Source organism: Macrotis lagotis, chromosome 2 (genome assembly GCF_037893015.1).
Source record: "Macrotis lagotis isolate mMagLag1 chromosome 2, bilby.v1.9.chrom.fasta, whole genome shotgun sequence".
NCBI lineage: Eukaryota > Metazoa > Chordata > Mammalia > Peramelemorphia > Peramelidae > Macrotis > Macrotis lagotis.
The window spans coordinates 191,406,633-191,432,335 of record NC_133659.1 but is presented as its reverse complement, the minus strand read 5'-3'; the positions used below and the strand labels follow the sequence as shown (position 1 = coordinate 191,432,335).

General features: G+C 46.6%; 1 protein-coding gene across 2 annotated transcripts; it reads right to left on the bottom strand.

The window, feature by feature from the left end:
• TBKBP1 (TBK1 binding protein 1) lies at positions 1–25,120 on the bottom strand. Of its 2 annotated transcripts, none has more exons than XM_074224127.1 (10): positions 22,775–25,120; positions 22,341–22,603; positions 21,667–21,789; positions 20,996–21,100; positions 20,338–20,518; positions 19,590–19,777; positions 18,678–18,739; positions 4,310–4,428; positions 3,356–4,092; positions 1–2,709 (listed from the first exon to the last, which is right to left on the bottom strand). In XM_074224127.1, exons 2-10 carry the CDS (start codon positions 22,563–22,565, stop codon positions 2,581–2,583), a joined length of 1,869 nt encoding a protein of 622 aa, XP_074080228.1. In that variant the 5' UTR covers positions 22,566–22,603; positions 22,775–25,120; the 3' UTR covers positions 1–2,580. The 2 variants fall into 2 exon arrangements, with proteins under 2 accessions (XP_074080228.1, XP_074080227.1); XM_074224126.1 differs by having other exon boundaries at positions 23,198–25,120.
• Positions 25,121–25,703: the final 583 nt, after the last annotated feature.

The following is a 25,703-nucleotide window of genomic DNA, read 5'->3' as shown; positions in this document are numbered from 1 at the left end:
CTTAACTTGCTATTTGATTTATACCCCCCCCTTGGGGGCTGAGGAAGAGAAAGGGATTTGAATGTTACAGGTCTTCCATTTCATTTCTTGCTCACCTTTGATTGATATGGAGAAGTAGGGGAGAGTCCAAGGAAGTGTTACAGATAATGGGCATGATGCCAACAAAAGATTTGAATCACATGAGTAAATGACTATGTCAACAAGCTGTTAAAATTGAGATTCTAAATCAATATGGGAAAAATATAAGAACTGGGAGCATTAAGGATATCTGGATTCATGGTATTTTCCCCTTTATTAGTGTTTTAGAAAATCCATACCATTCCCCTACTTACATTCATTTCCCCCCTATAAGGTCAATCAGATAATTTTTGTTTTGGGTTTTTTTGTTTTTGTTTTTGTTTTTTTTACAAGGCAATGGAGTTAAGTGACTTGCCCAAGGTCACACAGCTAGTGTGACTAGCTGACTCCCCAGCTGCGCCACCTAGCCATCTGATCAGATAATTTTTGGAAGCCATAACATTTGGAGATTATCTCATTGTTATCCATGAAACTCTCTTCATCCACAAGAACTAGTTTGCTTACTTTAAGTTGTGCTGGTGGGGAGAAGAAAGAAGGAAAGAGGAGGGAAGCAATATTTCTCCCAAAGGGGAAGAAACAGAGGCATGCACATGTGACAGGTAACTTTTATTTTGTTCACAGAGCACAGGCCCCCTGACCCCACCTCCTCCTCCCTTATGCCTCTTCCCCTCCTCCAGGGGAACTTTCAGGTCCAACCAGGTCCATGTGTCTCTGGAGTTCTTACAGCCCACCTTCCTCCTGTATCCATACCCAATACCCCCAGAATTGAGGTGGAGGGTTAGGAAACCAGGCATTGGGGAGAGCTGTGATGGTCAAGGGGGGATCTGGAAGAGTTGGATCAGAACTGTACATGCATTGAAAGCAGCGCTCTTCCTCCCCTGACCGCCAGGTGGTGGTTGTGGGGGGAGAGGGGAAGTTGGTTTAATCACTGGGGGTCCGGGCTCTCACTGTAGGGAATTCCCCTTCTTGGCCATGGGGTCTTCCCTTTCCCCCAGCCCGACCCCTCATACCATCCTCTGGAATTTATCAACTCTGAGGTAGATTTTACAGAGGGAGTGTGGGTGGGAGGTAGGGAGGAGGAGGAGCAGTAAAGGGAGTTAGCTCTTTTTGAAGCAGATCTCAGTGGCCTGCCCTTGGTCAATTCTCAGGGTTGGATTGGGTTCAGGTGCCCATCCTTGCCCACTCCCACCTGGGCACTGGGGAACAGTTTGGGCTGCCTACCAACCCACCCACTTTACAGGAATCCGGTCTGACACCCAGGAAGCAATGCCAATGCCCATGCCTGATCTGGCACCAGCCCTTTCTGGGTTCCCAGGGGCACTTGTGGTAGTGGGATTGGGAAAGAGGAGAGGAGGATCTGCCCCATCACTATGTGAGGTGACAGTACCAGGAACTCAATCAGGTAGACAGATAAGCCCCTGGAGTCAGCAAGTTGACACAGATGGTACCCAATGCGGGGCAAGGAGGAATCTGCCACCCCAGGCTGGAGAATCCAGGGAATCTTCCTACTACAAACCTATCACTACTTAATCTCTTTCTCTCTATCAAACACACACACACACACACACACACACACACACACACACACACACACACACGGAACCTTGCACTGAGGCTTTCATACTGGGAGTTAAGCTTGGTTGGGAAATGAAGAAGAGACCAGGAAAAGGAAAGGGCAGGGCAGATCCATGTTCTGCTCAAGTCCAGGAAGGCTAGCAAGTGTGGTAGGAAGGGAATAGAACACTCACTCAGTCTAAAATTAAACATCCAGTTCCTGCTGGGGCAGTAGGGGAGGGAGGGCTTTCTAGGAATGGTATAAGGAGAGGTAGCCCTGGGATGAATGGACAGTCAAATGTGTGTGGGAAGAGAGGGATGAGGAGGTGACAATATATAGTATTTTCTCCCCTGGGAACCCCACTCCAGGAGACTCAGTGCATAGGGAAGAGTTGGCATCTGACATCAATCCCTGGTAGGGCTGAGGTTTGAAATGGAAAGAGGACTAAGATGGGTTGGGGTGGGGTGTGGCAAAGCTAGGACACATCACAGACACATTTCCAAGGTGGGGTAGGGCCTCCTGGAGTCCATATATTCCCTTCTCTTACCTTCCCCCCACTGGCCCAATGATACTGGACACTTCACTGCACCCAACACACTTTGAGAACAGGAAGGAGGGCAAAGAGACTCAGAGGGGGATTGACAGTCTTGACCCATCCCACCCCAGTCTCCTACTTCCTGGGAAGGAACCAGGGAGGAAGTATTCAGGGTAGGGAGATCTTGGTACCTTCTCCTGGGGTGAACCAGAGCTAAACGGTGACCTGCAGTACAGGAGGGAGACAGCACACACGGCGAGATCTGTGGGGGTAGCTAGTGGAGGTATCTGGGATCAGCTGAGGTAAGGGGGACGGACCCTGCGAGAATCATGCAGCATTCAAAGTAGGAGAGAATGGTTGTATGGTGAGGAGGGAGAGAATGAATGGGCAATGAGGGGAGGGTGGGGGTGCCCTATATCTTGCTGTTCTCCAGGTGTGAGTCAATGTGTTTGATGAGGGCATCGTCTGGGTACCCAACAGGAAATCCCAGCTGGCAGAGAGGGCAACTTCGGATGTCTGAGCCCACAGTCTCCATTAATAACTGGAGGGAGAGGAGGGAAAAAAAGGGAGTCATTCCTGAGGTCTTTCCCTGTACTAGCTGCAATCATCACTCTTTTCCCCATCTTTTCCCTATTCCTTAGTCCTGGGCTCCACCCCAGCCCTTAACTTACACATCCATATACTAAAATAAAAACTTCATGGTATATAAATATATACATATGAATATAAAATAATTTATATGCTATATGATGTATGTACTATATAAATAGACATTTTGAATTGTAATAAGTATTAATAAATAAAATAAATATATGTAAAATATAGTTTTTCATTTTTTTAGCATACAGAAAGCACTTAACAAACTCTTGCTTCCTTCCTCTGTTCAAGGTCCACTCAGAAGCCTCCATCAAGCCTGCCCTGATTCCTCTTCAGCTGAAAGTGGTGGTTCCCTCTGAACATTCTCCCTAGAGCTGGTCTGGATTTTTTCCCTTTGCTGTATCATCTGTATTTTTCTAATTGATGAATGAGGGATGAATGTTGGCAGCCTTCATGGACTGTAAGGTCCTTGAGGGCAGGGGCTAAGGCATGTCCTATCTTTGTTCTTTGACACGCCCAGAACAGTGACTGGCACTCGGCTGGCATTCAGCCATATGTTGTCCCTGCGCCCACCCCCCGCCCGCACTCACATTGATGGAGGGCCAGGACTGGGCGTGATCCGCGTGGGTATAGGCGGCAGTGGGCGTCTCGGGGATGGGGAAGCCGGCGCAGAACGAGGCGCATCGGATGGTGCCGGACTCGGGGCTGGGGGGACTGGGCATGGCCCACTCCTCCTCTTCGGAAGACTGCTTCTCAAAGCGAAGCCGGAGGCCTTCAAAGGTGCTCCGGGGGCTGAGAGGCCGGCCGGGGCTGTAGAGCTCGGCGCCGTAGGGTCGGGGCTTGGGCAGCGTGGAGGCCTCAGCCTGCAGCCAGGGCGCAGCTCCGGCATAGCCCGCCCCGTCGGCCATCTCCGAGTAGCTGCGGCGCCCCTGGAAGCCCGCCTTCACGTGGTGGCTGGGGGGCTTGGCATAGGCCAACTCCACCAGAGTCCTCTCCCCGGGCGGGGGCCGAGGCTGGGGAGCTGGGCAGGGGGGATGCACGGGCGAGCGGCGCTGGGGGGCAGGAGACTGGCATGGCGGTGGGGGCGGCAGGGGCACGGGGGAACGGCGCTGGTGGGCGGGCGAGGGGCAGGATGGCGAGGCGGGGGAGCGGCGCTGCTGGGGTGAGTGGCATGGTGGAACAGGGGGGCCCGGGGAGCGACGCTGGGGGACCGGAGACTGACACTGGGGGCCGGGTGGGGGAGCCCGGGCTGGGGGGGATGGCGAAGGGCACTGCGGAGATGGGGTGTGGCGTTGGGAAAGAGGGGACAGAGGGGAGTGTCTTTGGCCTGGAAGGGAAAACAGGACGGAATGGGAGCATAAGGTGGAAGGCAGACCTCAGGAAAACTTGAGATAGCCTTCCCACCCTTGGGGGATGGAAGGACCCCAGCAAACAAGGAAAAATGCGACAGTAGGTCTGTGGCTTTGGATGTTTGCCAGGAGCCTTCAGAACCTCTCACAGATTCTAATTCCACCCCCTTCTTCCCTCCCCCAGGCCCTGCTCACCGCTCCTCTGAGCTTGTTCCTGCAGCAATGTCCGAAGAATCCTTCCCTGGAGAGAACTTAGCTCCCGGAGCCGGCCCAGTTCCTCTGTCAGTTCTGTGTAAGCCAGAGCCAAGTTAACCCTGTGGAATATGCAAAAATGAGGGGAACAGCCCTGCCAAGGCATGGCATAAACCTTAGGTTCATAGGATGATTAGGATTTAGAGTTGTAGGGGAAAGTTGTAATTAGCAAAGGGTAGACTCGGGTCTCAACAGGTATATCCACCCCGGAGTGGTCTAGAGATCTTTCTTAATCTTAACTCTTAATCTCTGGTTGGCCACAGCCCCCATGAGGGGCATCAAGAGAGAGGAAGAGAGCTGGGTCCTGTACATCCTGTAAGCTTAAGTGGACTATCCTCTGTACTCTGCTCATGATTCCCCATTGGATTACCCTCTTAAGCCCCAATGTTTGCCCCAGAAGTTTCCACACACCTTGGCTAGAAAGGATCATACATAAAAAATCACTTAGTCCAACTCCCTCCTTTTATCAATTAGAAAACTGAAGTTCAGAGAGAAATGATGGTTGATATATATATATATATATATATATATATATATATATATATATATATATATAAACGTTTAAGCAAAAGAACTTGGAAAAATTATGGGGATCCCTAATAGATACATAGTCAAAGAACAATTTTCAAAAGAAGCAATCTGAGCTATCTACAATCATATAAAAATGCTCTAAATCACTAATAATTAGAGAAATACCTATTAGAGCAAATTTGAGGTTTCACCTCATACCTATCAGTGGGAAAGTTGACAAAAGAGGACAATCGGAAAGGCTAGAGGAGTTGTAGGAAAGCAGACACACCTGTGAATTGCCTCAGCCATTCTACAAAGTAATTTGGAACTCTGCCCAGAACATTACCAAAGCCTGTATATACCCTTTGAACCAGCTATACCTCTACTAGGACTACAAAGAAGTCATAGAAAGAGGAAATGGATCTATATGTACAAAAATATTTATAGCTGTTCTTTTCATAGTAGTCAAAAATTGGCAATGAAAGGTGGGTCCTTCTATTGAGAATGACTAAAAAAAACATAGCACAAGAATGAATGGAATATTATTTTGCCACAAGAAAGGATGAAATGGATAGCTTCAGAAAAAAACTAGAAAGATCCCTAAGAACTGACAAAGAAAAAAGTGATCAAAATGAGAATATTTATCCCAGGACAACAACATTATAGAGAAAAGAAAATTTGAAAGACTTTAAACTCTGACCACAATCAGCAACCCATGAGTCCAAAAGAATTAAGATGAAACCTATCATCCACCTCCTCTCAGCAAGGTGATGAACTTACTATGCAGAGACACATTTTCCAAGGTAGCTAATGTGAGAGTTCCCCCCGCCCCAACTATATACTTCTATATATTGAAGGCTTTCTTTTTTTTTTAATATAACTTGTTTATGGGGTAGAGAAATAGATAATTTTAAAAGATACTTATTTGAAAAAAATAATAAACTAAAAAACTATGGGGAGACCAGTTGAGGAAGCTTAAGTCTCTTTGAAATCTAAGAGGTCTGAACTTTTTACCCAGTATACAAGTACAGTTTAGCTCTGGGAAGACAGAAATCAGGTTGGGAGGTGGGGGGGCGGTGCTGTTGGAAGGAGGAATTAGTAGAAAGGACAAGCAAATAGCCTTATGAGGTTTTATAAATCAGTATTCTCAGATAGGGTCAAAAAGTTCTAGAGGTAGGGACAGCTAGGTAGAAGAGTGGATAGAGCACTGGCTCTGGAGTCAGGAGGACCTGAGTTCAAATCCAGCCTTAGACACTTAATAATCTAGCTGTGTGACCTTACACAAATCACTTAACCCTGCTGCCTTGCAAATAAAAATTAAAAAAAATTTCTAGAGGTCAAGAGAATCATTTAATAAATAACTGCATACATTTCTATGGTTCTTTTCAAGGTTTATATTTTACTTTTCTCAAAAGCAGTGAATATTCTTATATCCATTTTATAGAAACTGAGACTCAAATAATTTAACTTAGGATCATATCAATAAGCCAAGAATCTCACCTGTGACCCACCTATAGCAGCAGGTGTCATTGATTTAAGTGACACTCCTAGTCACACAGCTCCTAAATTCCTGAGACAGAATTTGTATCCAAGTCTTCCTGATTCTAAGTCCAGTCTTCTATTCACTCTACCTTACTGTCTCTGAACCAGAATCACATCAGTAATAAAAATAAAGACTTGAATGCAAATTTTCAATGGATAGGGCTTTTAACCTGGGTTCAAATCCTGCCTTAGACACTTACCGCACTGGGTGACCTTCTGCATGTCACTTATACTCTCTGTGCCTTCCGTGATCTCAGCTACAAAATGAAGAAGTGAGACCCAAAGGCCTCCATTTCTCAATCTATGATCCCAAGACAAGTGTGATTTCCACTGTAGGACATTGCTTCTGAATAGCTACAAACTCAGCCAGGGGAACTGTTGCTACATAAGAATAAAGAGCTTAGGCACCATCCAGACAGAGCGATCTTGATTCACTTCTAATGCTCTCAGCCTGGTGTATTCTTGGTGAATTTGCTTTGCTTTGTGAATAAGCCCTAGGGGAGAAAACAAACCAAACATATTATCTCAAGTGGGCAGGGGTAAGAATGTGTGTGGGGGTGGGGAGGGAAGAAGGGAGGGAAAGCAGTGATGGGGATAGACCACTGGACTTGAGTCAAGAAGATTGGATTGGCACTTCTTCCATGTGTGGCACTTCCCTGAATCCCTGTTTTCTCATCTATAAAATGGATCTAATAATAACAACTACAAAGCTTGCCTCACAGGGCTGTTGAGGCAAACATAAGATCACATATATAAAGTGATTTATAAACTCAAAGATCAGAGCCCCTCCTGAACTATTTTCAATAAACAGTTAGGGGTGCAGGGACAGCGGAGGGGAAGAGGATGAGGTTAAGGCTTCAGAGGGCAGGAAAAGCTGGGCTACCAGAGACAAAGAATGACTGAGCTGCTCACTCCTTTGAACACCAGGCTGGGTTGGTGGAGGAGCCTTGGGGTGGTTAGGGACAACACCCCCTCCCTGAGCAGTTATTTTTAACTCATTCAATTTATTTTCCTGCAGGGGAAGGGGAAACAAGGGGACTGGGCCCCCAAAGGAAACCAGCCCTGCCCACAGGGAATTTTGTTGCCAGAAAGAGTCTACCCATGCTATGTCCTAATCCAAAGAAGCATGTAGAGTATTGTAAAGAAAGTTGGGTTTCTTTTGAAAAACCCCAGTTCCAATCTTGTCTCCACTATCTATGACCTTTGTGACCTTAGGCAAACCATTCAATTTCTCCTCTTCCCTGCTGGCTATCATTTTTTTAATTAAAAAATTAAAGAGATGTAGGTTTTGTATGACTTCACATGTATATTTGATATCCTACCAATTACTTTTTATAATAGGTGTATGTGTGTGTGTGGGGGGGAATTTGGGACTTAATTTTTTAAATGAACATTAAAAATAAATAAAAATAAAAGGGGAGGAGGAATGAAAATGATAGATGAGATGAACTCAAAGATCCCTTCCATCTCTCTCCTGTGATTTTGGTGATGGAGGGGAGGGCTGGCAGGAAGGAAATAGTACTCCTTCTTTGTCCCTGGGGTCCACCTCCTCCCCTCAGCCCTCTCAGGACATGCTCTGAATTCTGGTTTCAGATCTGATATCCTGAGTACCTGCCTTGTCTCCCAAGTCAGATTCCCACAGGATAGGAACTGTTACTCTTCCTTGCCCCAGAGTTCAGTGTAGCTCTGCCACAGGGGATATACTCTGTCTAAGGTATTGATTGATTCATCCATCAGCCCTAAAGAGGCAGCTGAGGTGTAGTTTTAAAAAAAAAAAAAAGCCCTGGACTCCCAAGAAGTCAGGATCCTCCAACTCAATTCTAACTACTTTTGAAAACTCAGGTAAAGTTACTTTCCTTCTGTCATTTAGTCAGTCCATAAACATTTATGATGCCTAGGTCCTCTGCTAAGCAGTAGGATACAGAAAAAGGTAAGGTAAAAGACTATTCTCAACAAGCTCACAATGAGCCTCAGTTTCCTCTTTAGCAAAATAAAAGGATTGGACTAAATTATATCTTACATCCCCTTTACAGGCCAAACACTCTATGGTCCTCTCTGCCTCTATCCTGCTTGCTTAGATTTCAGGTGACAGATACAGGTCGGAGCCTTCACACCCACCACCCACCCCAGGGTCTTGGCAATCTCCCAATGTACCTCTTTTCTTCACCTGACAGTCTTGATTCCCGGGTTCCTATCACCTTCCCCTTCCTTTCCATTCCCTCCCAGCATTGCTTCCGCCATCATCACCCTAGCTCCTGCCAGTCACAACACAACCTAAGAGTGGGGCTGAGTACTGTCACCTCTTCTGGGTCAGACAAGAGGAAAAGAGAAAGAAAAACATGAAACCAGAAATCCTAGCTGGGGTGAAATGTGGATGGAAAATGGATTGGGAAAGAGGAGCTTTAAGGGGGAGAAAGTAGGGAAGAGAGACAGCCCTCCTCTAGAGTCTACAGTATTTCTGGGTATACCAGGCTAATAGGAGCTGACATGAGACTTAAGGTCCATTGCTGTTCTCTGTCCAAAGTGCTAGTTATCATAGGCCTTCCCAAAATAGGTCCTAGTGCCTTCAGAGGATGTCCTCCCCTAAATGCTATCATATTTATGTCCAAATAACCATCTTTTCCATGCTCAAAACTACTTTCCCAAAAGTAGAGGTTCCTGAGCATTCTTGGATTTCCTCCCCACAGGACAGTGCCCAGACAAGACAAGCCACACTGTGCCCACTAGGAGAAGCCTCAAAGCAACAGGATTCATGTTGGAAACCCTGCAAATTCAATGGGGGGGGGGGGAGAACTTAAATCCACAAACACAGAAAAGTGTACACAAACACACCATTTCCTGAGGTTCTGGCCTATATTTGAATAGTTTTTCTTTCCCCCTCATAAAAGTTATCTACTTCTTTAAATTTCTTTCTATGCTCTGTTTAATCCTCTTGTTTGCTTTTATCACATTTTCTCCAAAGATAGTTACATATCGTTACATGTGATTCCTTCTGAAATGCAAGCTCCCTGAGGACAGGAATGGCCATCTGGCCTTCTACATAGTATGTACTTAATAAGTTTATAAATTAAATTGGGAAAGAAAGGGGCAGAAATGAAAGATCCCAGGATCATGCATTTAGACCTGGGAGGGACCTTGGAAGACATCTACTTTGGGTTCTGATTTCATAGATGATGTAATTGATGATGGTAAAGTGAATTGCCTAAGTATATACAGCTGATCAGTGATAGATTCCAACTCAAGGACCTCAAACTCCAAATTCATATTACCAAACCAGCTTCTGTTTGGTATAATAATGAAAATGATAATGAAAAATGACAATTGTTGTTGAGTCATTTCAATAGCATCTGACTCTTTGTGATCCCATTTGGAATTTTCTTGGCAGTGATACTGGAGTGGTTTGCCATTTCTTTCTCCAGCTTATTTTACAGATGAGGAAACTGAGGTAAACAGGATTAAACAACATGTCCAGAATCACAACAGCTAGTAAATGTTTGAGGCCAGATTAGAATTCTGATCATTCTGACTTCAGACCTAGTACTTTATCTACTTTGCCATCTAACTGCTATTGATAATCATAATAGCTACCACTTACACCGCATGTCAAAGAAGTGCCAAGCACTTAATATAAGATTGGCACAATTATTCATCTCATTTTACAAGTGAAAGATTATACACATACAGTTAATAAGTGTCAGAAATTTCACTCAAATACAGGTTCTCCTCATTACAAGACTAGGGCTCTCCTGAAAATATGCAACATCAATATTACTCACACATTGTTTTTCTATATCTAGGAGGAACCCTAAAAGCAAAGAACTAGTTCAGGGGAGAGCAGAGAAATAAAGGAAAACAAGTAGAAGCTGTAGGAAGAAGAGGAGCAGCAGACGAATAGTTGGATGTTTGTATGGATGGATAGATGGATAGATGGGTGGGCAGGTGGATGGATGGATGAAGAATTCCAGGGTTAGAAAGACCTTAAAGGGGGTAGCTAGGTGGCGCAGTGAATAGAGCACCAGCCCTGGAGTCAGGAGTACCTGAGTTTAAATCCAGCCTCAGACACTTAATAATTACCTAGCTGTGTGGCCTTGGGCAAGCCACTTAACCCCATTGCATTGCAAAAACCTAAAAAACAAAAAACAACAACAAAAAAAGACCTTAAAGGACTTTGTATCCACAGACCCAGCTGGGTTTGCATACATATGAGAGAGAGAGAAAAGATGTCAAATAGATGTGTATGTGGAGACCTACAGAGATGGTAACTAGTTCATTTTGGTTACTTTTGGTAAAAAAAAAAAAAAGGATTCAAGCACATTGGATCTGCAGATTCAATTTGTTGAGTCAACAGCTCCAAAAGAACCTAGAGGCCAAAAGACAGAGTTTGCTAAGAGGCTCCAAATACAGATATTTGAGCCATTGAATGAATAAATGAACCATTCATCATTCATTGATTCAATCAATATTTCATCAAATCACAAAATTGTAGATCTTAGCAATGGACAGGACATCAAGAGGTGATCTGGCCCAATTACTTGTTGGAACACTGACAAAGAAGAACATTCTGAAATGGGAATCAGAATATCATGCCAGTGGGGTCTCTGCCAAAGATAGCTACGTGACCTTAGATAAGTTACTTTCAGAAAACTGTGGGCATAAACCTGGAAAGAACCTCAGAGACTCCTAATAGATTCAGTTTTCTCAGCTTTAATTTGCAACATTCTGCATTATTATCCTCACTACACAGAAGAGGAAACTGAGGTTTATGGAAGGGGACATGTCTTGCCCAAATTCACACAGTTATCAAATGCCAGCAATGGACTAAAATTCAGGTCTATTTACATTCTAGTGCCTTTCTACTTCACCAGGCTGTACCACTGGGCACTTGTGCTCTACTCAGAAACCTGAACTAGATCTTTTTGCTGTTATTAAAGTCACAGTTAGGAATAATATTGAGTCAGTCAATCTCAGGATAAAGGTTAGGATTAGAACCAGTTGTTAGGAGTAAGGAGAAGGTCAGGAGAAGGACTAGTGTCAGGATCAAGAATTTATATCGGCAGGAGCTGCTAAGTGGCACAGTTCCCTGGAGTCCAGAGGACCTGAGTTAAAATGCCTTATTCACATACTAGCCATGTGACCCTGGACAAGTCATTTAACCCCAATGGTCAAGGTCAAAATTAGAGTTAGGGTCAAGATTAGGGTAAGGCTCAGAATTAGTGTCTGGGTCAGTGTCAAGAGTAAGGTAAGAGTCAAGTTCAAATTAAAGGTTGTTCTCAGAATTGTGTTCAAGGTCAAATTCAAGAATTGAAGTGATTAACTCAATACCCAATTCTACAGTCAGCCCTTCACCACAGCTGTCCTAGGGTCACCCCCACCCTGGGTATGGAGGAGCAGTAGACTAAACTTTCTACCACTAATAAAGCCACACCCATCCTTGCCCTTCCCACCTCTAGCCCCAAAGGGGGGAGGGAGCACCGGGCCACCAAGGCTGTGGAGCGGACTTTGAGGTTATAGGGCCAGGAGGAAGACGAGGAGGAGGAGGAGGAGGAAGTCAAAGTACAGCAACCAAATGATCTACCACTTCCTCTGGGGTACTTCCCCCTCTACACCTTCCCCCTTCCCACCTTCTCCCCCCTTCAACTCCAGCAGATAGTTCCAGTGTTAGACTAAGGAGTGACTTCTCTCTTTCTTCCAGCCCAATATAATTCTCCCTACCTCCCCTTCAGAAAACCTTATCAGTTATGGCCAAACTAAGAAATTTCATAGAGGAGTCCTTAGGAGCTGAGAGACCCCCAAAGACAGGCTTGCCTACTTCTAAGAGTCCAATTGCTCTCTTTTCCAGCCTGGGTTAGAGGAAGGGAGAAAAAAATTGAAAGGGACCCTAAGGAAAAAGTGGAAGAAGCCCATTTTGGCACTGTTGGCTAATAAGTTTACAAAAATCAACTGCTATTAAAAAATCAATTGCTCAGTCATTTGATGTGAAGCAGAAGGAGATCCTTCAGGGAATTTTCCACCTGGGGAGATAGCCTTGTGTGACATCTTCCCTTTTATTTAGAAGTAGGAAAAGGATTATAATAACTAAGATTCTAAAAGTCCCCCCGATTCGCTACAACTCAAACCATAAGGTGTCAACTTAACCCCAGATACCCTCACTGCTAATATAGTGAAGACACTGGAAGGAGGAATGAAGGAGAAAGGGCTTTGGACCCCTAAGAGGAGTTTTAGGAATAGAGGGTAGGACACAGATGGAAGGAAGAGTATCTGAGCTCAGTCCAGACTTGACGCTATGCTGTCCCTTGACCACTATCTGAGACAGAGTTTCCATCTTCTCTAATGGACTTCACACTTCTCCCCGATGAACAACCACAGCCCATGCAGAGACTTGTGGGTAAAGAGGGAGGGGGTGAAGCCTAAGACAAGGAGTGGGCAAAAAAGGGGGGCAGAGATCAAACCCCTGCACTCCAACTACAGGGACAGGACAAAGGCAGTCAATTCACATCAGCCTCCATCTCTAGTCTTGAGTCCCCTCCCACCTCATTCCTTAAGATAGGAGTAACCTGTTCTTCAGGGAGCAAAGAAGAAATCCTCTCTATGGTTCTGTCTCCTAAAGTATCAAACTACAGAAATTTGGGGCTCCTAACCTTCAATGTATTGAGTAACATTGATAGGCCCGCTCATCCTCTCAGGGGCTTGCTTTCATTGACTAATGGCTCTTAAACTTAAAAAAAAATTCACCTGGGAGATCATTTACACTCTAAATAACCCACCATTTCTATAATCCAAAACCTGCTAGGCAAAAAAAAAAAAAAAAAAAAAAATAGTGAATTCCTCCTTAGGCTTCATGAATAGAAGCAGAAGGTCATGAGAAAGGGGACATGAGCTTTCTATAGTCCACTATCCTGATCAGAGGGTGAAAAGAAGGAAACAAACATTCATTAATCCACTACATATAAGGCACTGTGATTAGTGGTTTATAAATATCAACTCTTTCGATTAGACCCATGTGGAGTGCTTCGTTCAATACTGGAGCTTACATTTTAAGGTGGGATATTGACAACAGATGGAGCTTGCCAGGACAGGAGGGTGGGCATGCTTATTATTCCCATTTTACAGTTGAAGAATCTGAAGCAAATTAAATGACTTGCCCAAGAAAGTATCTGAGTTAGGATTCAAACTCAGGTCTTTATGAGTTCAGCAGAAATTATGATTTAATGTGGAGATGAGAGGACCTAAGGAGGTTCACAATAGCCCATTTGCCATGTTTAAAAGGCTATAAGGTGAAATAAACTTTTTTGTGGTCTCATAGAACTGAAAACAAAATTGGTGCCTGTTCACTGGGGGAAATCCTAAGCAAATATGGCACCACAAGAAACAAAAAATATGAAGAATTCAGAAAAGTCCAGGACAGTTTAGAAAATAATGTAGAATGATTACAATATAAATGGAATAAACCAAAAACCCAATCTGAATTCTGTGTAATTCTAATGACCAAGTTTGTCATAAGAGAATGAATCCTCAACTCTTTGTAGAGGTGTAGGACTATGGATGTGGAACAGCATCTCTGGTTGACCTGCCTTTTTTTTTCTCTTTACTTTTTTATCTTTGTTCTAAGGGAAGCCTTGATGGGTAGGGAACTGACCTATTTGGTAATGAAGATGATGCAAGAACAATATCAATATAAATTCAATTTGGCATATTTGGGCTCCATAAATAGAAAGTGTTTCTCATATCAGAGTCCTCCAACAATGGAATGGAGAGTAAGGCTGGCAGTAAAGGGGATTCCCCCATCTTCTGGCAGGCTGAATTTGGTGACCTGGAAGTACCTTCCATCTCTCAGGTTGTATTTTAGGTTGGTAAGATTAAATGTGCTTGAAGATGGGAGCTGGGAGGTAAAGGATAAGAAGGGAGAAAAAGGGCTTAGGTTCAGGCTCCTAAAGTCCCCAAGTGATGAAAAAGGGTAAAGTCAGTAAGGAGAGATGAGGGCAAGGGGAAGGGTATATTACCAAAAGCAACTGAGTTGTTAAGAGTGGAAAGGGAAGGAGGGAGGTTGGCCAAGAACTGAGGAGGAGAAAGTGGGCCTGAACAATGAATGGTCTTCATGACTCAGGAGTCTCTCTGCCCCCACTGAACCCAACAAAACAGAACAGCAGTTAGCTATAAAGAAGTTAGTGACTGTATAGGGTAGCAAGACAGGGGAATATGTGGTTTCTGTGTGGGTGGGGAGGAGGTGAGGAGTTGTCTCCTTGGGTTAAGGAGGGGCCTCTGTCGGATATCACAAATGAGGAAACTGAGGTCCTGAAAAGGAAGTGATTTGCCAAAGATCACACTGGAAGTTAACCACAAACCTATTCTTTTTCTTCTTTTGAGGCAATAGGGGTCAAGTGACTTGCCCAGGGTGACACAGTTTGTAAGTCTCTGAAGTTGGATATGAACTCAGGTCCTGACTCCAAGGCTAGTACTCTATCCACTAGACTAGAAAGCCATTCTTGATTCTTGATCTTGTGGTTTTTCTTACATTATCACAATGCATGATGCTTGTCCTTAGGAACCATCCAGTCCAGGGTTTGATAACCAGAATCTCAAGTCATGAGATCCGTATGCTGGGCTCTTTTAGATAAAATAAACCCCTAAATAGTCTTACCCATGCCCTTGGCTCATTATTATGAAAACTGGGGATAATGACTGGGTAATAAGGCTCAGACCTAAAGTTTAAGTGGCTCAGAACCCAGTTGCAGTGTCAGACCCAGAGCCCTTAGTGGGGCCCTTTCTCCTTCCTTAGTCTTTGCAATAGTCAGCAAAATCATAAGAAAAAGGAAATGGGCATAAGTCTGTAAAACACCCAAGAGACCCTGAGTGAGCATCTTCTTCACCCCCCTCCCCCAACCTGATCAGATACTCTACTTAAGTATCATAGAATTTTGAGCTGGAAGGGAATTTCTAATTTCTAAGACCCACAGAGGAGGAATAGCCTGCCCAGGTCACACCACTAGTGAGTAAAAGAGCTGGGATTTAAATTCAGGTTTTCTAACTATGAACCTCCTCACAAAAACAATCTAATCATCAGTGGTCCTTCCCAGAAATCATCTTTGGCAATAAAATAACAGCCAAGCTGGTTGGCAACACTGTTAATTATTAATCAGCAGCATCCCTGACACCGTCATAGATGTTCCAAGAGCAACTTCCTTCTCCTCCTCTTCATCTTCCCCTTCTTCTCCTTCCCTCTCTCCCTCCTTCTCTTCTTTCCCCCGCCCCTTTCCCTTCTCCTTTTTCTCCTTTCCTCCTCCTCCTCTCTCTTCCCTCTTTTCGTCCTCTCCTTCCTCCTCCTTCCCCCTCCTTCTGTTCCTCTTACTCCTCCTTCTTTTCTCAGGTCCCATACAACCCCAAGCTCTCTTACTAGGAGAACAATTAGCTACTCAGATAAACTTCTTTGCACACCATAAAAAAAAAAAAGACTGGATAGGAGTTAAGCTCCTTAGGGCCCTCATTCTAGTTCCTAGACAGACCATACATATAAGTGCTTTCCAGAAACAAAACATAACTATTATTTTTACTTCCTATCATGTTATATTTATTTAGAGGATTATAAGATATCAGTTATGAGGGAACTGGCATCATGAAATGTCACAACTAATGTCACAGACATTAGAATATAGGCCAAAGCAGGAAGGGGCTTCAGTGACTATCTAGTTTAACCCCAGCATTCTACAGTTGAAGAACTGTTAGATCAGAAAATCAGGGAATATGTATAAAACATATATAATAGCTCTTTGAAAAATTCTGTTCCAAGGGGCAGCTAGGCGGCACAGTGGATAGAGCACCAGCCCTGGAGTCAGGAGTACCTGAGTTCAAATCCAGCCTCAGACACTTAATAATTACCTGGCTGTGTGGCCTTGGGCAAGCCACTTATAACCCCGTTGCCTTGCAAAAACTAAAAAAATTCTGTTCCAGAATGGTATTTCTTAAAAGCATTGTTCTTTAAAAGGCTTCCTGAATCTTCCCTCTGCCTGTACAATTAAGGAATGAATTTCCTCTCTCACAGACACATTCTAGTAGCCACTAGAAATTTGACATGCTTAGAGCTGTATGTACTTCTAGATCACTGACCTCACTCCTTGAAGTTGGCTCAAAAAGATAAGTAAATGGATCAACATTCAACATCTCAGTATCAAAGCCAAGATCAGCTCCCAAGACCTCCCAGTCCTTAGTACTAGACAAAGTAGAGAACTTCTACTCTGATAGGGTGACTTAAGGAAGCAAAAGTATGGGAAGAAGGAAGGGATCTTCACAGCTAAACTCTTCCTAGAATCATCATGCTCCTTTTCCTTAAGTAACTGCATATACTCCAGTAATAGAGACAAAAACTCTTAGAACAAAACATCAGAGCTGAAAAAGAATTTAGAAGTTATCTGTTCTAGATCCTTCATTCTACAGATGAGGAAACTTAGAGAGAGGAGAATGACTGACCCAAGGACATATGGTTAGTTGGTATCAGGAACCCAGGTCTTAGGATTCCCATCCCAACAATCTTTCTCTTTCTGGGTAAAGGCTACATTACTTGGATAGAAATGGTAAGTCAGAGTGGACTTCCTGGAGTAGCTAGGTGGCACAGTGGATAGAACACTGGTCCTGGTGTTAGTATGGGACCTGAGTTCAAATCCAACCTCAGACATTTAATATTTATTCTTCAGTGTAACCTTAGGCAAGTAACTTAACCCCAATGCCTTGCAAAAAAAAGAATGAATTTCCAGAGTGTGTGTGTGTGTGTGTGTGTGTATTGAGGAGGGAAGTCTTCTAAAGCTGCTTCTGAGTCTTGATCCCTTTTCCCCAATCCCTGAGAAGAAGTTCATCATCTTGCCCAATAGATATGTATGTATAAGGAATCTCAGACCAGTCCAGGGCCCATTCTATATAGATAAAAGGTTGCCTTTGGGTGTCTGGAAAGAACTCTGATGTCCAAAACCTTGGCATACTGTGTGATGTGGGCCAAGTTCCTTATTCTCTCTGAGCCACAATTCTCCTGCCCAAAAAGAGGGAAACCATTGCTACCCAACTCATCCAAGGGAAACAGGATTTGAAGTGTTTGAACAAGAATAGCTCTAAGCTTTTCAGAAGGTAAACTGGCTGTTGTTCACAGCCCACAGGGAAGTCCTCATCCTATAAACATGTCTCCTCTAAAGGCCCTGATCCTACTACACACCAAACTCTTCCTGTTCCCATCTTGGCCTCAGTCTTAATTTTATTCTTAATATGCACCCTACAGATTGAAATCCTAGCCCTATAATAGCTGTGAGACTCAAGGGAAGCTTCTACCTTTTTCTGTGCTTCCCATTTTTAAACCAACCCTCTTTCAGGAGGGAGATCCTTCAAAGAAGCAGAAAAACCCAAAGAAGCAGAAAAGAACCTTAAGAATGATCAAACCTGCCTGGTCCCATCCCCTCTCTGCTTGCCCAAGAAGGAAGAAAGGATTGGGATGACTTGCCCTGGTACTATGAGAAATGGAGGACCAGAGTAGGCAAAAGACTCACCCAGTGGCACCAGCTCATTGGAGGCAGCAAAGCAACTGAATCCGACCAAGAAAACACAGCTCAATCCCACCCCCAGAGGAGCAGGGGGTTGGGTATGAAAGGAGAATTAAGAGAACTTCCCCAACCCTGAACTCCACCCCTGCTTTCACCTCCTTCCCACCCCACCATAGAGAAACCACAGTTGGAGAAAGAGGCACCCCAGGAAATCCAAACATCTCCCTGACAGCCGGGCTCGGGGACAAAAGTTGGGGGGGTGGAGTTTAACCCTGTGAGTAAAGGCAGAGTGAGTACTAAAAAAAATCATGGGCCTTAAGGACTCAGGAGAGATCTGAATATGAATTCACCTCTGACTCAATGATACCCTTGTGATTCTGGACAGGTCATTTTATTTTTTACTTAATTCTTCAGTGTTCCCCCTGCCTCCTCCAAGCAATTCTTTAAGACACTGAAGAGCAAGTGTCATCATCCTTGGTAATAGAGGTTCCTCTTGGAAATTCTCTGTATCAATAAAATCATAGGACCAGTCACTGCCCAATGCTCTAGCACTTTATGGGGCAGGTAGGAATCAAGAAAGAGAGCAGAGAGAGGAAGGGGGGCATGGCAGGTTCTTTATCATTATTATTTATCATTATTATTAAGAAATCAAAAATGGGGGGGTTCTGGTAGATGTCATCTGGTAGATGACAGGGAATAAAAAAAAAAGGAAAGATAAGTAGGCTAGGAACCATAAGACTTACTGGTCATCTCCAACTCTCTTCACCCATGCCATATCCCTCTCTGATTGGTTGGAAGCCAAATCCTAAGACAGAGAAGAGGTTGAAAAGTGAGAGACCCTAAAGCAGAGTAGGAGAACATCTTATCCAAAATTAACTACATTGCAAAGGCAAACAACTTTGGAAGAGTTAAAGAGCCTCCAATCCATGCAGTGATCAAATATAATTCCAGAAGACTGATGGCGAAACATATTGCCCATCTCCTGACAGAGCCTTAGTAGACTCAGGGTACATATTGAGGCATGCTTTTCTTGGGACAAGGCCAATGTGGACATTTTTTTTTGCTTAAGTATTCATAATAATTGAAAGGGTTTAGTTTTTCTTTCTTTTTAAATAGGGGGTGAGATAGGGTAGGGAAGGCAGGAAAAAAAGAGAAGATGGACTTGGGGCAGCTAGGTGGTGCAGTGAATAGAGCACCAGTCTTGGAGTCAGGAGGACCTGCATTCAAGTCCAGCCTTAGACATATAATAATTACCTAGCTGTGTGACCTTGGGCAAGTCATTTAACCCTACTGCCTTGCCAAAAAAAAAAGAGAGAGAGAAGATGGACTTTTCATTAATTGAATATAAATTAAATTAAAAATAAACAAAAAAATGAGACATCAGGTCTGAACTCTACATCAGATCCCCTCTGGGACACCTACCACAACCATATTGCCTACCAAATGTCCTCTGGAGATGGATATGACTCATGTAGATGAAGGGCAGCTCTCTTCCAGGTGACTTCAAAAGAGCTTTCCCAGTCCCCCCCCCCCAACCTCCAACCTTCTTAGGACCCTTGTATCTTTGTCTTGGACCACCTCCCCCAGACCTGGATCCCAAGGAACTGAAAAAGAGGAGACAGATGCAGGGTCAGATGAGGTGCCGGGAGGCATACCTGAGCCCTGTTCTCCTGGAGCTGCTTCAGCTCTCCCTGTAGCCGCTCACACTCAGCCTGGAGCTGCTCTTCCCGGAGCTGGGCCCCCCTTGCCTCCCCTCTAGCTGCTTCCAAAGCCTCTTCCAGTCGCCTCCTCTCCAGCTCCCCAATACTAGGTGGGCTGGGCCAGCCCAGGGAAGGCTCTAGCACTTTATGGGGCAGGTAGGAATCAAGAAAGAGAGCAGAGAGAGGAAGGGGGGCATGGCAGGTTCAAGGTCAGTGCTGGCCCAGTCTTAGGTTTGCCCACTCCCCACCCCCAGTCTTCACCAACCTCTGTAATATGATCTAAAGGGCAATTGGAGAGATCTCCCTGTGGCTGGATCTACAGCCCAAGGTAGTCAAATCACACTTCAAGAAGGGTAACTGAAGAGGGTGGGAGGTGCTGGGACAGGTTAGACTGTCTCTTTCCAGTCTGACAAATGACCTCTCCAAGGTCCTCTCTACTATTCTATAGCTCAACCAACTCCTCACCTTCTGCTCCCCAGCCCAATGAACCACAGGGTTGCTATTACTGTTTAGGTGGACAGTGCCCTCTGCTGGTCATCTTAGAAATGATATGCTTGGGGCCCTTTACTTTGGCAATAGAAGGGGCTAGGAGAGGATTCCTGGTGGGTAGGAGAGTGTGTCTATATGGTAATGAAAGGGGTACAGTTCCCATGGGATCAGGAAGTAGGAAAAGTGTGAGGTAGAGCCCTCAGGGGGATCTCACCATGGCCAAGCCCAGGCCCTCCTCGTAGAGCCAGGTAGTGGAGGTCAAGGTCAGGGTCCGTGGGGGCAGGAGCTGCTGGAGGGCTCAGGCTTTGGAAGGTGCTGTCCCCACCTCCCTGTTGCTGCCGAAGCTGCTGCTGCAGACCACAGATCTGCCTCAGGTGAGTCTCCACCAAAGCCCGCTAGAAGGGAGTGGGAGGAATTCAGTTCTGAACCAGAGCTCCTTCTTTCTCTTCCTCAGGGCTCCACAAAATCCACACCCCTGACAGGAATCTGGGGAACAGGTGAGCCCACCCAGGGACAGCCACCCAGTTATGAACAGGTTCTGAGCAGCAGTCAGACTCCATAGCAAGCTCTCTCTTCCTTGCTCCAAAACATCAGTCACCCTGCCCCATCCCAAACACATTGAGACACAGGCAGATATCAGGACACACAAATACAGCTACAGCTGGCATCACAGCTACCTCCCTTATTCACATAAAAAGTAACACAGGAACCCAGAGTCTATCTGTCTGCCTCTCCTTTTCTCTTCTGTCTCTCTTTCTCTCTGTCTGTCTCTCTCTCTCTCTCTGTCTGTCTCTCTCTCTCTCTCTCTCTCTCTATCTATCTATCTATCTCCCCCCCCCCACATACACACACTCCCCACACCCTGGTCTCACCATCTCCCCCAGTTCATTTTCCAGGTCATTTTTTTCTACGCACAGCTTCTCATATGCCTGGATCATCTCTCCCAGTTGTTCTTCCTGTTCCTTGTTCTTCTGGAGCTGATCCGGAACAGTGAGGGGAATGGAAAGGCAATGGGGGTGGGGGGGAGGAAGCAGGGAACAGCAGGGTCAGAGGCAGACAGAAACATCATTCTTATTGTTTTTATCTTCTTAAGATTTACAACGTGATTTCCTCACTAGGAAATATCAGAAATAATGCCAGTTATCATCTCCCTTTCTCGAGGAAACTGAGGCACAGCAATTGCACTAGCTTCACATAGCTAGTAATAGTGTAATTCATACTGTGCCAAAGCTAGGGATAGTATGACCTTCAGTAAAGAAATTGGGGGTCAACAGTTGGGGGATTTGGGGTGGGGGGACCTATTTGCTCAGTCCTGGTTAGAGCTAATAGCTCTAATTCAAAGACCTCATCGGTGGTTGAGGGTTTCTCATTGTCCTAATTTGTCATTCCTGCCCTTCCTCCCCAGTCAGAAGCACCTTGCAAAGGAGTAGGGGCAAAAGGAAAGGAGTGAGTATGATCCCTTCTGATCCCCACCCTGGGACATGGAGCAGAGGGGTGATGGAAAATTCCTACATGGATGGGGTACCTGGGGAAAGGGGCTCACCTCATGCTGGAACTGATTGAGGCGTTGCTGTAGACTGGACTTCTCAACCTCCAGGAGGGAGCCCTCCTTAATTTCATACAAAGAGAAGTTGTGCTCATCTCCAAAGTCACCAATCACTGGATACTAAAGGAGAGGTAGAAGGGAGGGTTCTCAAAAGGGACAGTTCCCTGGACCCCCTACCCATACCCTCCAGACCTTTAACCCACTAGTACCATCCCTAAGGTTTGCTTCTTCTGCCAGAATGCCACAGCAGATCCCTTCTCTGGATTCCTAATCAATCTACTCCCAAATCCTTCTCATGCCTCGGGCATGCACACCTTGCTGGATACCATTCTCAGATGTCTCTCAGGTGGTCCTGGCTTGATCCTCCTACCAGACTTCCCAACTCATCCCCAGATGGAGAACCCACCAAGGGGTGTTCCCAGTGAGGATCTGTGAATCAGATCTTTGTATTCTCTAGGCTAAGCTTCCCATGTCCTATGAGATACATCATTCCTTGATAACCCTTCTGGAAGATTAAGTGATCGACTGATCTCTCCACACTACCCCACAAATAAAACACAGTATTAGATCCCTCCTGGGAGACCCCTGAAAACCAATAGGACCAAGAACCTGATTCTTCCACCAGGACCCTTCCCTCCCTGAAACAGTGGGGGTGGAGGGAGACCCCTGACCTTGATCTCATACACCTTGAGTCGGCGCCGTAGGGTGGCATTCTCCCGCTCCAGCCCCCCCAGCCGTTCCTTGATGTCCCCGTAGGCTGTGATGAGTGCGAAGTGGGAGGCAGAGCACATGTCACTGCCCAGCACAGGGCCCCCCGGCCCATCCAGCCACACCTCGCCGGACCCCAGCGCCTCCTGGGTCAAGATGCTGATGTCGTCCTCAAACATGGATTCCATGGCACTCAGGTGAGGGTCAGGGGCCCTGGTGGAGCCACCTGGGGGGTTGGGGGGAAGGGGGAGCCAAGGTCTGCCAAGGGCGCCTAATACCAAAACCTCCCCCCACCCCAAGTGGGAATGTGGGTGGGTGTGTCTCTACCACATGGCTCATCCACATTCCTTGTGTCTCAGGTTTAAATCCTTTTGGGATATGAGGACAGAGGACTTACCAGTTTTACTATGAGAGAGAGAGACACTAGATCAGAGGGGGAGCAGAGTCTAGATAAGGTCCAGCCAGGTTAAGAACTAAAGACCTCAATCCTCCTTTTTTGGAAGCCCTTGGTAGACTGGATAGAGAGTATCCAACCCTATAATTCTAGCAAAGCTAAAGCCAATCTATTCATCATATACAACACTCCCATCCCCACCCCAAGGACTATTAAAAACCATTTCCCTTAAAGTAACTAGGGTTCTCAGGTTTGTTTCTCTTCCCAAGAGTGATAAGGAAACTGAGTCCCCCCCCCCCCCAATAGGAAGGGCCTGGTAGGAAGAAATCCTACTAGAAATCAATGATGCCAACATTCAAGCTTCTGGTGCCCCATCTTAACTTAACTCAATTCCCTTCTCACAGTTCCCCAAGAAGTCTCAAATACCTTGCAGCATGCTCCTGATCCCAAGTTCGTCCTGCCTCCTGGCCTCTTCCCCAAAGGAGCAACAAGGGCCTCCCACAGTATTAGTTCTCCTGAACTCCTAGCATCATATCCTCTTCAGCCTGTCCCTCCACCCTATTTCCTCCCAAAGGATTCCAGAGCTCAGGAAAAGGAAATGCCCTCCCTTTCCCCCTTCTACTCTTTTCAAGCCCTCACTGAAGTGTGGATGTAGTCATTACTCATATTCTGCCTATGTCTAGAGTCCAGGGGAGAGGAAGGCCAGAAGCTCCAGTGTCAGAGATGGAGATTCATTGTCAGGGGTGGCAAAGGCTCAGCAACAATGATGGAGAATTTGGTATGGAGGACAGAGGGTTCAGAGTCTGGAATGAGAAGCCCCATGTTAACAATGAAGGGGTTTCTTTATCAAAGACACTGTCAGGGATGAGGGGCTCAGTTTCAGTGATGAGGGATTCAGGGTTGGATATCAGCTAGGTTTCAAGGTTGAGGGTGTAAGACAGGGATTTGGGAGGGGGAAGTTTCAGTGCTGGGTAAAGGAATACATTGTAAGGATGGGGGGGAGGGAGCCATTGTCAGGAAGGGATGGGAAAGGTCAGTGTCAAGGATGTGGGGACATCAGTATTCAGTATTGGATATAGGAGGGGAGAGGAGCTGCTGAGAGGGTTGTTAAAATCAGGCAAGTATGGGGTCAGTGTCAAAGATGAGAGGTCCAGTGTTGGTCATTATGGTCCAATGTCAGAGAGGGGTTCACATCAGAGATGGGGTCCTGGACCTTAGGGTCTGAAGGATGTGTCGGGGAAAGACTGGGAAGCTGGTATCAGGGTTAGAGGTTAGGGTTAGAAATAAGGGATTTGGGGGCGGCTAGGTGGCACAGTGGATAGAGCACTGGCCTTAGAGTCAGGAATACCCAAGTTCAAATCCGACCTCAGACACTTAGACACCTAGCCCTGTGGCCTTGGCCAAGCCATTTAACCCCATTGCCTTGAAAAATCTAAAAAAAAATGGAGGGGGGATTTCAGGGTCAGATATAGAATTTCAGCATGAACGATAGATATTCATTTGGGAGGATAAGAGGCTAATCCTCAGGTCTGAGGGAGTGTCTTAGGGTTAGAAGTGCAGGTTCAGTGTTAGTGATAAAGGCCTGGTTTACATAGGATGGAACCCAGTGCTGATTTACCATTCCACAAAGGGAAACCGGACATGAGGAGCAGGTTGTGATTCAAGGCTCCTTAAAGAGTAGGGGTGTTTGTGTGTGTGTGTGTGTGTGTGTGTGTGTGTGTGTGAATGAATTCTCAAGAGACCAGTTTATGAATGTGGGTATCTGTGTAATTTTGAGTGTGTGTAGGGGGAAAGTATTGTGTGTCTCTGAATGAGTGTGGGTGTCAGAACTGGCACCTCAATGAGAGAGCCTGGCTTCGGGGTGCTGGTGAAAAAGGGACCAAGATGAGAGTGGTTGAGGCTCTTTGTGTGTGTGTGTGTGTGTGTGTGTGTGTGTGTGTGTGTTGCTCTGTGTTGTCGGTGTGGATGTGGGGGCTGGGTGGGTTTGTGTCACGTAAGGCACGTAGGGGGAATGTCAGAGTTGTGTGTGTGTGTGTGTGTGTGTGTGTGTGTGTGTGTGGCAGAGTGTGAGGATGGTGGGAAGGCGGGCAGGCAGGAGGGGCGTGCTGCCCCTAAAGCTGGGCGGCAGGGGTTAGGACCCAAGACCCCGAATCCCCTCCCACGAGCAGCCCCGGTCTAAGTGTGTCAGGGAAACGTGCTGGACCGCGCGCGTGTGCGTGTCTGTCTGTGTCCGTGGGTCTGCTCGCGCGCCCCGGCGGTGGGTGTGTTTGCCGGGCCCCACCTTGAGCCCGTTCTGCCCCGACTCACGCTGACCCCGGGAGGGGCCGAGGCCCGGCCCGCTCCGCCCGCTCCCTGGGCCCGCTAGCGCTCCGGCCTGGCCCGGGGCCGGCCCTGTCCGCGTCTTGCCCGCGGCCTAGGCGGAGGAGGGGCGGGGCTGGGGGAGGGGAGGTGGGGAGGGGGCCCCAGCCTCGGCCCCTCCCGCGGCCCCGGGGCGCGCAGCCCCCCCCCCCCCCCTGGCCCGGCCGGCCTGGCCCTGGGGCTCGCGGGGCCGGGGCCGGGGCCGGGGGCTGCGGGGCCCCGAGGAGCGGGGGAGGGGCGGGAGGGCCGCTGCGGCGGCCCCGGGGGAGACCCTGCCCCCCGCCCCCCGCCCGGCGCCGCTCCCCCAGCACCGCCCCCTTCCCCGGCCCCGGCCCCGGACTCACATCAGCCGCCGGCTCCGCTCGGCATCGCAGCTCCCCCCGCCGCCGGCGCCCTCCCAGACTGGCACCGCGGCCCCCACCCCGGCACCGCGCTCCGCTCCTCGCCCTGTGGCTGCCGCCGGGCCTCTCCCCACCCCCCCACCCTCACCCCTCCCCCTGCCCCTTCCCTCCCTCTCGCCCCGCTCCTCCTCCTCCTCTTCCTCCTCTTCCTCCTCCTCCTCCTCCTCCGCCGC